Source organism: Papilio xuthus, unplaced genomic scaffold (assembly GCF_000836235.2).
Source record: "Papilio xuthus unplaced genomic scaffold, Pxut_1.1 DF829673.1, whole genome shotgun sequence".
In the NCBI taxonomy this organism is placed as follows: domain Eukaryota; kingdom Metazoa; phylum Arthropoda; class Insecta; order Lepidoptera; family Papilionidae; genus Papilio; species Papilio xuthus.
Genome location: NW_013528976.1, coordinates 348696 through 363530, shown reverse-complemented (window position 1 = coordinate 363530; position 14835 = coordinate 348696). Strand labels below are relative to the sequence as shown.

The window sequence follows — 14835 nt, the reverse complement described above, 5'->3', positions numbered from 1 at the left end:
TGATTTATATTGAACTAGCTGACGCCCGCGACTCCGTCCGCGCCTCATTAAGAAATTAAGTAGCCCATGTGTTTTTTCAGACTATATTCTATATGTATGCCAAACTTCATCGAGATCCGTTCAGCCGTTTTGGAGATACATACTAACATACATCTAAACATTCGCATTTATAATATTAGAATTTATATCATTGAAATTTCCACAGGTCTGACGAAGAATCCGACTTTGAGTTTACCGATCGTGATGTCGGTCGTCTACTCATAGTGACGCAGACCGGCGCACGCGCACCCAAACACGACGGACATGATCGTCAAGGGGACTGGACGTCCAGGACTAAGATTACACAGGATTTAGAACAGGTATACTGGAATAAATATATAACAGTTTGTATTTATGACACTTTAGGGAAGAATACGAATCGAATGACACCTCATTTGTCAAAATCTGTTCAATCGTTTACTATACAGGATGTTACAAAGATATTGTCTTAAATCGGTGAGCAATGGGACTAATTTATATGTGCTATGCATTACCACATCACATTGTCAGTTGGACTGTACAAATGTCTTGTAAACCCTGTATCATTTATACCTTAGTACATTTTATATAGAAGATGATTAGAAAGAACTAAATATTAACCTCTAAATAACATTTTAACGAAATGGATAGGAAATTAACACGTTAGCTGCCATGTCGGACGTTGTGTCCGACAAGCCATACTTCCATTTAACACCTCGCTGTGGCTTTATAATCGAATTGTTGTGTACACCGTACCCGCAAGGCGCCATTCAAATTGTTTTGGACAAAATTAAAAAAAAAAATCGTTTTTCGAAAAAACATTCTGGCAGCTAACGTGTTAATGTCCTGAACTGTAAGGTTTTTAAGAGACATATATTAGAGTTTCCAAAGCAATTTTACATAATAGACCTACTAGGATATCTGACTTGGTAGGCATAAGTCGGACTGAATTATGGCAGCTCACTAACGCCCTCCTGTCAACGTCAGAACTGTCACAAGATTTTTGATGTGCTATAGCTGTTTTTTTATTTTTATATTTTATGACATTTCCGGTGTCTATGTAGGTTTTATATGTTTTATGATTGAACTAACCATAGTATAGCCTCTGTCACATGAACAGATTTTGTTTGACCGACATCTTTATTTTTGTCACTACATTTATTGTTTTCAGGTGATCACAGATGGATTGAAGCGCTATGAAGAAGATCTTTGGAATGATACAGAGTACACATCTGTAAGTTTATTTTTATGTTTAATCAACTTTTTAAATTTTAGTTGCTTTATGAATATAATATGAAATTAAGTTGTTTAGTTTAGAATGACTTTAATTTTGACATATTAAAATTGGCCAAATTCAATAGAAATAAAAAAAACGGTTCATGTATTATTTTGTACAATAATCTACATTAGTTTCAAATATCGTCCAGATCCGTCCAGTCGTTCTGGAGTTATATGGTCAAAATGACCATACATTGAAACTTTGTAAACGCATTTTATATCATATGTTTTATGGATTTAAAAAAAAAACTAAGTAATCTTAGAAAGAAAATCCGACACAGTGCCGGTGTATCGCAACACTAGCCTTATTAAAATATCAACGTTTATGTCTCTCTTCACTACATCTGATACAAGACTTTGTTACGAAAGCGCGCTTGCGTCAAATGATTCTCACTACTAATGACTAAAATTAGCCTATTTAGTATTCCGGTATTAAACATCCGTCTATCCATCCATTCGTAATAATAATATTTATTTGTATGTATGTATGTATGGGTGGTGCAGTCCTGTGGCAGCGGCAGTCAGTACCGTACGGTATCACTTATCAGTCGGTCGCAGTTCGAAGCCGCGGTGCCCAACGAGCGACACACTAACCCTAAGGAACCGCCGCCACCACCGCCAAAGCCAACGCAACATGTAACTATGAATTTCAACTTTTTTTTTTTAGCTGTCACGGCGAATATAAAAAAAAAACTAGTCTATAACATTCTCGTTTACATCAGATGCCTTCCAGTTAAAGTCTTGTCAGGATCTGTCCATCAGTTCCAGAGATTATAAGGAACAAACTTACAGACAGACAGACTAAAAATTTAATGAGTTAGTTGGCGTTATAGTCAAAGCAAATATAACATGATAAGACATACATATTTTTTTAGTGTATAGATATAGATTTATATAGTTAGCAATCTCTTTTATATTTTATTAATATAAAAGAGATTGCTAAATAGCTTCTTTATTTGCGACTTTACACTTTACTATTGCCCGCGACTCTATATTCTTAAAAGAAACTTAATAAGTATCCTATGTGTTCTTCCAGACTATGTTCTACATCTATACCAAATTTTAACAAGATCCATCCATCTAAACATTCGCATTTATAATTTCATCATCAGCTTATTATACGTCCCCACCGAGGAGCTCTGAGCCTACCCTAAGTTGAGGGTGACTAGACCATAGTCAACCACGCTGGCCAAGTGCGGGTTGACTTCACACATTTGACTTTCTCAGATATGTACAGCATCACGATGTTTTCCTTCACCGTAAGAACATACGATAAATGTACATATGCAAATCGGAAATCGAAAGACACATTGGTACATGGCGGGATTCGAACCCGGGACCTGCAGATTGTAAGTCAAGTGCTTGACTCCTGAGCCACCGACGCTCTGGATTTATAATATTAATATATATATATATATAATTTCCAGTTGGAACAATCACAAGAGCAGCCGGACAAGAAACGTCCGCGTCGCACCGCACGGTTCTACGCCGCCAGTAAAGACCCACACGCTACTGATGTCATGTAAGTACTGTAGGGTTCCACTGCAGCGTTCAATATATCTGTCTCTGTCTTATCAAAGAGAAAGAGAGAGGTGGCAATATGTATTTGATAAATCGTAAACTTCTTACAATCAAACTAGGACTTCTGTACCGGTGAGAGGTTATCGCGGTTGGTTATGTCAGATATATAATAGAACCTGCTTACAGTGGGTTTCTGAAAACAAAATCACCGTTTAAAGCATTGTTATATCTGTTTTCAAAGATTTGGGTCTCAGAAATCTACGGTTAGACAGAAAATGATATTACAGAAATAATGGCAGGTACATAAGAAAAGGTTTAGTAGTTTTGACTTGGAAGCGCGACAGACAGACAGAGTTACTTTCGCATTTATAATATAACTAGCTATCAAAAAGGCTATGTTCAAAACTATGCCAAATTTCAGCGAAATACATGCAACCATTTTGCTGATATCTTTCTAAAAACATCTAAACATTCACATTTATAATATTAGTAAGATATAGTAAGTACTACAGAGTGACACACCAATTTGATGATATATTACAGAAGCGGTCGCAAACACAAGACTCGGCACAGCCTCAACCCGCCCGTGGAGCATCATGTGGGCTGGATCATGGATGTACGTGAGCACCGCGCTCGCACGCACAGCACCGGGTCAGTCACTTCATTATAATACCTATACTATATATAACAAAAAAAAACTTATTAGTCTATGTGTTCTTCCAGACTATGTTCTACATCTATGACAAATTTTATCAAGATCCATTCAGCCGTTCTGTAGATATCTTCTAACAAACATCTAAACATAAGCATTTATAATATTAGTAATATGTAATATAAGAGAATTTCGCAATAACTTTCAAAACGATAATCTGATAGTTATAAAAAAAATCGGTCAAGTACGACTCTGATTCGAATACCTAGTGTTCCGTACAAACGTGTAGTTATATAATTAATTTTATCCTTTATATGTACTATAAGAGTTTATTTCCTACCAAAATTTCAAGATTCTATGTTCTCTGGTAGTAAACTGTAGGTTTTGATTTCCTTGCAAGTGTAAAAATTGCATAAACGGCTGTATCATTTGATTACATTGGCTTACAAGTTTGATTTTTTCACAGCAACAAGAAACAGTAGACTTGAGTATTTGATATAAATACCAGGTTGATACCTTCACGAGTGCATGAGAAAAAGGGTCTCGATAGACAGACAACAAAGATCCTATAAGGGATCCGTTTGGTCCTATCAAGATACGGAACCTTTAGCGGGTTATCATAATCTGATTTTTCGTTTTTTTTCTATCCCCAGGTCTTCACTAGGCACATCTCCCACGCTGGGTTCCTCATGCGGCTCAGTACCACAAGCGCTGCCAGCCTTCCATCATCCAAGTCATGGTCTGCTCCGGGAGAATCATTTCACACAGCAGGCTTATCATAAGTACCATTCCAGGTGCTTGAAGGGTGAGTTTTAGTGTATAAATAGCTAAAAAAAACTTAATTAGTAGTTTATATGTTCTGCCGGACTATGTTCTACATCTATGACAAATTTCATCGAGATCCATACAACCGTTATGGAGACACCTTATAACAAACAAACATACATACAGTGCAACCTCAATATAACGTACCTCGATATAACGACTTCCTCGATTTAACAAATTTTTCGTAATCCCCTTGAATTGTCCATAAGAGTCAATATAAAATATACCTCTACATTGCGAACATTTCTTGCGAACAACCTCTTTATAACGAATTTTCAACCATCGAGAAAAAGTATAAATACCTCTATTTAACGAATTTTGTCAACCCAAAACCTCTATATAAAGTTGCAGTGTCACTAATGTATGACTTTTAATCTCATAATATGTGATTCATGTTGCGACATGTTTCGACACGCTTTTGTTTGTAAATCAATCATTGTTGTTTGATGGAAAGTAATGTTAACACTTATTCTCGTCACAATTGTCAAAGATTTAAGTTAAAATGGCTCAGAAACGTAAAAGGTGTTCCTTATCGGTCGCAGAAAAGCAAAACATAATTAATTATGTGGACAAAGATATGTACCTACAAAAAAATTTTGTTACTTGCCTAATTGTTTTTAAAAATTACAGTAATTTGATAAAAAAGAGTTATCATTTATTAGTAGAAGTTGTTCGCTATAACAAGATGCGTACGTAATGTTGAGGTGAATAAAACTATTTTTTTACCTCTTTATAACGAATTTTAGACCATCCTAACCTTAACATAACGAACCTCAGTTTAACGAATTACTCGATATAACGAATATTTACTTGTTCCCCTCCGATTCGTTATATTGAGGTTGCACTGTATATATATTCGCATTTATTTATATATTGAAATTAATATCTGTCTGTCTATTTGTCAGAACGCAAGAAGTTGGGAATCGGTCAGTCGCAGGAGATGAACACATTGTTCAGATTCTGGTCCTTCTTCTTACGGGACCATTTCAACAGGACCATGTACAATGAATTCAGGTATGTAAATACATTTAAGTGGATTTTGCCCGACTATTAGGGAGGGTAATTAGTATATGCCCCTCTGCAAAGTAATTATGGACGATATTAGATACATTTTAGATTTTCGTCACTAAAATTTCACTGTGGTAGTTGCTTAGTGCAGATTAGTCTTTAAAACTATTCTAAGATAGTGTTTTAAAGTAGATTGCACTCTAAAACTACTTCAAAGAAGTCTCACAGTATAGTTCTCTTTAAAACTACTCTTCGGGAGTCCATTACAGTACATTTCTATATAAAACTACTCTACTCTTGAAGTGCATTTATCTCAAAAACTACTCCAAAGGAGTCTCTTAGAGTACATTTCTATCTAAAACTACTCTACAGGAGTCTCTTGAAGCGCATTTTTCTCAAAAACTACTCTAAAGGAGTCTGTAGAGTACATTTCTCTCTGAAACTACCCTACAGGAGTCTCTTAGAGTACATTTCTCTCTAAAACTACTCCAATGGAGTCTCTTAGAATACATTTCTATCTAAAACTACTTTACAGGAGTTCATTAGAGAACATTACTATATTAAACTGTTATGATAAGGTATCACATTGGTCGTGATAACCGATATTTTTAACCAATGTTGTACTAACCGATATTTTGAATACAGGACGTTAGCGAATGAAGACGCAGCTGCCGGGTTCAGATACGGCCTCGAGTGTCTCTTCCGCTTCTACTCTTACGGTCTCGAGCGCAAGTTCAGACCTGAGCTGTATCAGCACTTCCAGCAGGAGACTATAGCTGATTATGAAAACGGTGAGCTTTTTATGATTATACTAGTTGTCGTCTGTGACTCCGTCCGCGTGGATAAAAGATTTATAAGTTCCCGGCAATTATTCGAATATTAACCTCGAACATTTCTAGACTGTAAGATGAATCCGTTCAGTCGTTCTCGAGTTTTAGCGATACTAACGAACAGCAATTGATTATTATATATATATAGATGATACTAGCTGTCGCCCGTGACTACTTCCGTGACTAAAAAAAACTTAGTATGTAGTCTGTGTTCTTTCAGACTATGTTCTATATGTATGACAAATTTCATCAAGATCCATGTAGACGTTCTGGAGATGCCTTCTAACAAATCGAAGGAAAGGAAAGGCATAGAAATGGAATATTTTCCCTTCCTATGCGTTCACTCCTCCGACAAATCTACTTCCACTTCCCATCCTTTTGTTATAAGAAACTAGCTGTTGGCCGCGACTCCGTCCGAGCGGTATAGAAAGACACTTAGCAAAGATTGTATGTGTTCTTCCAGACTATGTTCTATATGTATGACAAATTTCATCAAGATCCATACAGATTTTCTGGAGATACCTTCAAACAAACATCCATCCATCCATCCATCCATACATCAATACATTCGCATTTATATTATTAGTAAAATAGTGGAAGTTAATTATTGAAATGTTTTTAATATGGTATTGCAGGTCAGCTGTACGGTTTGGAGAAGTTCTGGGCTTTCTTGAAGTATTATAAGCACGCGGCCGCGCTGTGCGTTGAGCCAAAACTGGAAGGATTCCTCGCCAAGTTCAAATCTATTGAAGATTTTCGTGTGCTGGAGGTGAGATTGTATGGAACTATGATTAGTGACCCCCGCAAGTTGTAGACTGGGGGTCAAGATGTCGCTTAAGGGGGATCGCCATGTCGTAGAATTATAGGGGGTCGAGAAGTTGCAGACTTATGGGGGGTCGCGATATCTTAGATTTATAGGGGGTCGAGAAGTCGCAGACTTATGGGGGGGTCGCGATATCTCAGAATTATAGGGGGTCACGATGTCCCAAAGTTATAGAGAGAGGTCAATGTCTATGACCTCAATAGCATTGTACACGTAAGTCGCCTAGCGAGTAAAATCGTCGCTTTACGAAGGTTTACGTTGCCTCGTGTATGAAGAGCCTTACTTAATGTCTTACTAGATCTATTATGTAAATTATTTAACCTTAAATTTAATATGTTTTTAACCTTTTAGCCGCAACTGAACGAGCTGCTAGCTACCCGTGGTCCTCACGCGCCGGGTCGTGGTCCTCACGCGCGGCCATATGACCGCACGCGCTCCGTGTCGGAGAGCGATCGCGTGCAACAATATAATATTACAAATGCTGGACCTGCTTTCAGGTATTGTATTCATAAACTGGTCTAAGTAGGTAACGGAATAAGATCAGAAAAAAGCTCAAAAAATTGACAATATATCTGTTGATCCTGGGTTCGAATCCCGCTATATACCAATGTGTTACATTTATCGTATATTGTTACGGTGAAGGAAAACATCGTGATGCTGCACATATCTGAGAAAGTCAAAATGTGTGAAGTTATCAGTGACTATTTTCTCGCATATAGAGGTTTCTTTAGAGTTTCTCGCTTATTGAGGTTGGTTTGGTGAGAATGACTCTCGCTTATTAAGATTTTTCTCTAACCCGAGTTTTTTTATTCAAGCTATAATATATACATAACGCGGGCGACAGCTAGTGTTTTATAAGATTGGGTTCAATGATTGTGTGATTTCGCTAAAATAGCGAAATAATTAAATATATTGAAAACATTCGAACTAATAAAATGGAAATTGAATTAAGTAAAATCTATTATTTCCAAGCAGCGTTTTTTTAGTATTAGACAGTGTTTTGTGTTGTTTTTAATAGAATTGTGTTGTATATTACAGCCGTGGCGCTAGTGTGTCGGGCGCCGGCAGCCGCGGCCGCGCTGGTTCCTGCGGCGCGCAAAGTGTTGTCGCCAATGCTAGGCCAAGGCGTAAGACATCTTTATTTACTAGCTTAAGCTTAGAGCCTCGGTAGCCCAGTGGTTAAAGCACTTGACTTGTAATCTGCAGATCTTGGGTTCGAATCCCGCCATGTACCAATTTGTTTTTCTATTATATTTACATATGTACATTTATCGTATGTTATTACAGTGAAGGAAATCGTGATGCTGCACATATCTGACAAAGTCAAAGATATGTGTGAAGTCAACCCGCACTTGGCCAGCGTGGTTGACTATGGCCTAGTCAATAACTTAGGGTAGGCTCCGAGCCCCTCAGTGGGGACATATAGTCAGCTGATGATGATATCACTAGCTTAAACTTAATGGAAAGGAAGTCTATTATAGGACTAAATTTTATAAAATACTAGTCGTTGTCCGTGACTTTATCTATACAGAGATAAGAAAATAAGATGCCTATGTCTTCTTCAAGTCTATCTGCTATATGTAGAAACATCTATCTAAACATTCGCATTTATATTACTAGCTGTGGACTGCGACTCCGTACGCGCAGAATTAAAAAAAAACTAAGTAGTGTATGTGTTCTTCCAGACTATGTTCTATATGTATGACAAATTTCAGCGAGATCTATACATACGTTTTGAAGATATGTTCTAACAAACATCCATACATTCGCTTTTATAATATTAGTATTAAAGCCTAATTTAGTCCTCTTTCCTTTCTCTTTTTCGTATAAGGAAAGGATGGGAAGTGGAACTGGACTTACCGGATGAGAGGATGCATGGAAATATTTTATTTCTGTGCATCCTCTCCTCCGTCGATTAAAGGTAGACAACGCATATACAATTGCGTATGTCTATGGGCAATCACTTCGCTATTTTCAGCGATTTCAAGTGACTCGCTCGCTCGTTTGCCACCTTATTATATAAAAAAAACATTGTCTTTAATATTAGTGATATGAGAAGTAATATATACTAAAGTGATATATAAAAACGGCTAAACACTCACGTATATTCGTCCGGTGGCGGCACCGACTAGTTTCGAGTCCATCGAGGGCGATTCATCAGGATGAGTGGTACTCCCTCGAAACTAGTCGGTGCCGCCACCGGGCGTATATACGTCAGTGTTTAACCGTCTTTATATATCACTTTAGTATAATGTCTCACGAAAGTTTGAATAATTTGAGTAATATATATATGTTTAATTTCCAGCAGCAGTGAATACGAAATGTGACAACGCCCCAACTCAGATGAAGTCGCTCGGGAGAACGCATTGATATTGCATTTTATATAAACTGATATTGTTAGTGCCCGGACTATCTTTTTGTTTGGTTTTTTTTTTTATTTTAATTATAATATATAAAGTGTAGACTCTGTATGTATGAATTATATCTGATGGGGCACGGATTTTACTACAGGATATGCCTGGGTGAGTAGATTTAACTAATTCAGTTAAAAAATCTAGTAATATAAGCTATTGTCATCCTTTCGCACAGATTTGAAAAAAAACTTGTTTGGTAGTCTATGTGTTCTTCCAGACTATGTTCTATATGTATGACAAATTTCATCAAGATTCATGCAGCTGTTCTGGAGATATCTTCTAACATACATCCAAACTTACATCTTACTAATATTATAAATGCGAATGTTTATATGTATGTTTGTTAGAAGATATCTTCGTAACGACTCAACGGATCTTGATGAAATTTGTCATACATATAAAACATAGTCTGGAAGAACACATAGACTACCAAACAAGTTTTTTTTAAGTCTGTGCGAACAGAGTCGCAGGCGACAGCTAGTATTAATAATAGTAAGATGTTATCCGGAGATAGTGTAGCTTCCCAATATGGAAAAAATTTCAAATCGGTTCAATAGTTTCGTAGTTTCATTATATAGTGGAAGAGTTTGTTTGTTTGTTTAAACGCGCTAATCTCAGGGACTTTGGTCCGATTTGATTTTTTTTGTTGGATAGTCCATTTATAGAAAGAAGGCTTTAGGCTATATAACAATATGCTACAGCCAATACTTTTTTCATTCAGTGCGTAGTCGCGGGCGACAGCTAGTATAACAGACAGTAATTTATTTTGCGTGATTTTTCATGTTAATTTGTAACATCCTGTATAGTAAACGAGTGAACGGATTTTGATAAATAAGGTGTCATTCGATTCGTATTCATACAAAGAGTGTCATACAGTCAGTTGAGTTTTTTTTTTATTTAATAGGTATTTTTTTAATAATTTTTAATTTCTTTCAGGTTAACCTATATGACCATCTCTAACGCCAACCGATGTTTGTATAGTACAGGCAAGTTACAACAGCACTAGTAATGTTTTTTTTTGTTTTTTCCTCCATGTTTTTTTTCTCTAAATATAAATCTAGTATAATATTAATTTTTCCTTTTGTCTTGTGTAAGTTTTCATAAGATTTTCGAGGCCGTTATCAGGAATTGAAATAAATAAAAGGGAAAGAGCTATTCCGCACGTACATAGATGGCGCTGTATCCAAATCTTGATCGACCGTCTCGCTCGCACGTGCTGAACTAGTGTATCTGTCCCGCTCGCACTGTCGGTCTCGAGTTCCCGACATTGTATAACTATGTATAGATGTTGATATATTTTTCATGTAGACGATATGATATTCGAGACATTTTGATGTGAATTTGAAGACTGTACCAAGTGTTGTAGATTTTTAAATAACTTTCCGCTATATAAGGCATGTAAGACAATAGTACGAAATAATCTGACCCGGTTATATAGTTAACAATTCAGCGACCGACAATGTCACTAAAAACATGTCGGACTGTTCTGTCTGAGTTTGTAAAGTAAACAGCTCATTAAGCTACCGACAATGTCACTAAAAACATGTCGGATTAGTCTAAGTTGGTAATGTAAAGTAAACAGCTCATTTAGCTACCGACAATGTCATTAAAAACATGTCGGACTGTTCTGGCTGAGTTTGTAAAGTAAACAGCTCATTTAGCTACCGACAATGTCACTAAAAACATGTCGGACTGTTCTGTCTGAGTTTGTAAAGTAAACAGCTCATTATGTGACCGACAATGTCACTAAAAACATGTCGGACTGTTGTGAGTTTGCAAAGAAGAGTAAACAGTTCATTATGCTACCGACAATGTCACAATATCCTTGTCGGACTGTTATATGTCGAAGTTTGGATATTTTCAGACGTAATAACGTAACCGGGTCAGATAACTTTGTTGCACTATAATTAGCTAACAAACATACAGACAAGCAATAATTATAAAGACTATTCCTTTTATGGCTTTTCACATTGACTGCCAGATATATTACAGTAGAATTATGCAGTGTATTATACTGTCTCTGTCTTTTCAAAGCGTATGAAAGGGATAGCGATATGCAGTACAAGTTCTGCAGTTTTACGTTGACTTGCACATAATACAAGATCGTAGACTGGAAATATCAAATATCAAACTTATATTGAATGCGTGGTACGTAATGTCAACTGTATTTTGCTCCGCCATCTTGTAAATTGCAGCGACTTTCGATCTTGAAAAATAGGTTGCGAGCGACTGGCTTTTGACAGATAGCAATGTCGTCGATGCGTCTTTAGTCGTTAAAGTTTGTAGCTCGCTACATGTTTGTGAATATCAAGGAAAATCGTTGGAATTTTCAAGATGGCGACACACGTTGACGATTTACTGTGAAAAATAGTAAAATAACATTTTTGTCACTAAATGGCATGATTCTCCTTTTTTTAATATTTAAAAGCCGTATCATTAATATGTTTGAAAAGCACAAATTTGTATGTAGGTAGTTTTAAATAAATGATTTATAACTACCCACATATTTGGTGTTGCCAGTCCACGATCTTTATAAAATGTTAAGGTGTTTGAAGATTTTATTATAAGGTTAATATTTTCATAGTTGTAGCGTTTGGCGTATTGTGATTTGGATTACATATTGTCGTCTCTTTTTTATTAAAGCAAATGAAAAGGATGGTAATATATTGCAAAGAGTTATTTGGTTACATGAAATAAGAAAAATAATTGGGAATGTTTTTGGCTATTTTTAATATTTTTGATTCAAAATTAATGCTATTAATGTATTTTAATTAGGATTTAAGATTCGTCAAACAGTTTTTTTTAAAGCAATCGAAAAGCTATTATTTACGTCTTAATTTAAGTTTAAATAATAATTTTTTGATAAATAACTCGTATATGGAATTTTCATTTCAGTAAAAAAAATCGATTATAAATCCTAAATGCATTTTTTTTATAATACGCTAAACGCTACATATTTCATTCTGACATCACTAACTTGCTCAATGCTTTAATTTTATGCCGATTGCAGATGTACTGACATGAGCAAACAAATCGATTAATCGACAAACATCGATATCGATTTATAATCGATTAAACGTAATTATATAATAAAAACTGTATATTGCACTAAATAATAATAGTTATAGCTATACAAAAAAAAACGAAAAATTTGAGTGTGTTGAAATTTATTTTCTTAGTACGTAAGGATGCTTTTTTTTAATTATATAAAGCGTGTTGCGACGCGTGGATTTCTACCAATTTTTATGATTAAAAAAAAAATAGAAAAATCATTTAGTAAAAACTACCGAATTCGCACATTTTTTTTTGTTACTGGCAACACTGGAATTCGCGCGTCGCTCGCGCTGCCTTATTTCGTAATTTAGGTTATGAACATCTCTTGACATAGCTAACGTCGCTTCTTTCACTTTGCGTGTAAAAAAATAGTTCCTATTATTTTAATAAAACATTTAATAGGTTCTTTCTTACAACAATTGACACAGGAATTAATCAATACACAAAAAAAATATGGCCGAGAATTAAAAGTAAAAAAAAATATAGATTGAACTTTCTCGTTACGATAAAATTAATCATTTATTAATAATCACAATTCACAAATTAAATTATGGTGCAAGATTTAGAAAAAACTAAAAAAAAATACTTAAAAAATATCTACTTATAATGCCAATAGTTAAATATTAGTATTATTCCCAAGGATCTTTCTCATCTCTACTTCATTTTATCCAAAATAAAGGCATTTCTTATATTCATAAGAAGTAAATATTTTGTTTATTTTATTTTGGATTTTTGATGTTTGAGAAAGGGGAATTTTTCTGTGCAATTTTTTTATGTCCATTAAAAATAAGGCAACACGTATTCAATCTGTCAACTTGTGCAACTTTAAAAAAAACTTTTTATTTTTTGGCTTAATACGCTTCGTGTGAAAGCCAAATGAAAAAAATAAAAAATTTAGTCGAATATTAATGTTTGTTCGTGTTGACAATTTCTGTGTCAATATAAAAACAGATATTTTGTAATATTTTGGACCGTCCCGTATTGACATTTTATTTATATACAGTTTGAAAAATGTTGAGTGTTTCTGATATGTGTGACAAGGAAGCGAACGAGAGCTTAGTCTTGTACTGCTGTGCTATTATTGTTAATAGCATTTCGATGAAAAATAACCTAAAAAATCACCATCACTTTGCCCTTACAAAGTACGTAAAAGAAAACTAAATATAGCAAAATAAAAATTAAATTGTTTAAATTCATCAAAATTGTATAATATGCTAATTCAGCCTTTAATTAGTTGTAAATAAAATAAGTTAATCGAAAGTCATTTTAAGATCTCGGAATATAAAAAAAATCTTACATTTCTTTTTTAAATAAATAAAATCAGTGTCCAGTTTTTTTCTTATATTAAATTTGTGAAATAAATTAGTATAATATACGCTACATTTAATTTCAAATTTATTTAAAAATTAATAAGGTTATGATTTATATCTTTGACAGTTAATGTTTTGGTGGGAAATAAAAAAAAAATAAAAAAGGCAAAAGCCTTTATGATCATTGGACGTGCATTTTTATTATAATGTTAGTCCTTTAGATTTTTACGATAATAAAATATTTGTATATAATATAATTGAATTTTATATGCTAAATTAGCGTAGTAATTCATTGTTATATAATAATTAAATAAAAAAAAATGTTATTTGACTACTTATTTTAGGGAAAAATATTAAAAAAAAAATTATAAAAAAGGCAAAGGCTTACAATCAATTGTGACATTTTATTTTTTTCGTAAATATTAATACGCAGCAGTACAAGAAGGTCTTATGAAGAGGTATTGTTAAGTTTTTTTAAGTTACGTCATTTGTTGCAATTTTTTTTTTCGAAAGTACGCCAAAGGAGTGACGACATTGTGCTAAAAGGAATGTAATTGTAGACTTACTGTATAAATTGAAAAATGTAACAAAAAAAAATTACCTTGCTATTATTTTATAAGTGGTGTAAAAAAAAAATATGGAATGTGTATTTCTCAATTTACTTACAGTGTATACTAAATAAATGAAATATTGAGATTTCATCTCGTTCTAATCCTTTTATATTGCTTGGTATATTCTGTAAGTACTGTTGATTATTTTGATTTGAACTATAAAAAATGATTATTAAAAAAAAAAATTTGGTTGTTGTAATATAGTTCGAAATGTAGGAAATAATATAGGTGTACTTTTTGGAATAAAAATTAAGAAAATATGTTTTGTAAGCTCGCTGGGTGTCGGTCGATTGCTGAATCTTGTCACTTCAAGTTAAAACCGAACTTCAGGTTTTATCGATTCGATGCTATTTAAGGCTGTAAGTTATATATTATATACATATTGATTAATAAATTAATAATAAAAAAAAACAATTTTGTTTGTTTTATTTAATCGTCTTTTACGAAGTGACCTTGTGAAGGACTCCATTGACAGTATAAATTTACGATAA

At 34.3% G+C, this 14835-nt stretch overlaps 1 protein-coding gene across 1 annotated transcript in view; it reads left to right on the top strand.

Moving 5' to 3' along the window:
* larp (La related protein) overlaps positions 1-13879 on the top strand; it is a 60799-nt gene extending 46920 nt beyond the window's left edge. The window contains exons 16-28 of the mRNA XM_013307392.1: positions 206-359; positions 1190-1252; positions 1801-1932; positions 2724-2818; positions 3361-3468; positions 4123-4274; positions 5200-5308; positions 5948-6093; positions 6768-6901; positions 7307-7452; positions 7994-8082; positions 9261-9477; positions 10306-13879. Coding sequence (XP_013162846.1) covers positions 206-359; positions 1190-1252; positions 1801-1932; positions 2724-2818; positions 3361-3468; positions 4123-4274; positions 5200-5308; positions 5948-6093; positions 6768-6901; positions 7307-7452; positions 7994-8082; positions 9261-9325 — 1393 coding nt within the window. The 3' untranslated portion in view covers positions 9326-9477; positions 10306-13879. The remainder of the gene's footprint in view (positions 1-205; positions 360-1189; positions 1253-1800; positions 1933-2723; positions 2819-3360; positions 3469-4122; positions 4275-5199; positions 5309-5947; positions 6094-6767; positions 6902-7306; positions 7453-7993; positions 8083-9260; positions 9478-10305) is intronic.
* Positions 13880-14835: the final 956 nt, after the last annotated feature.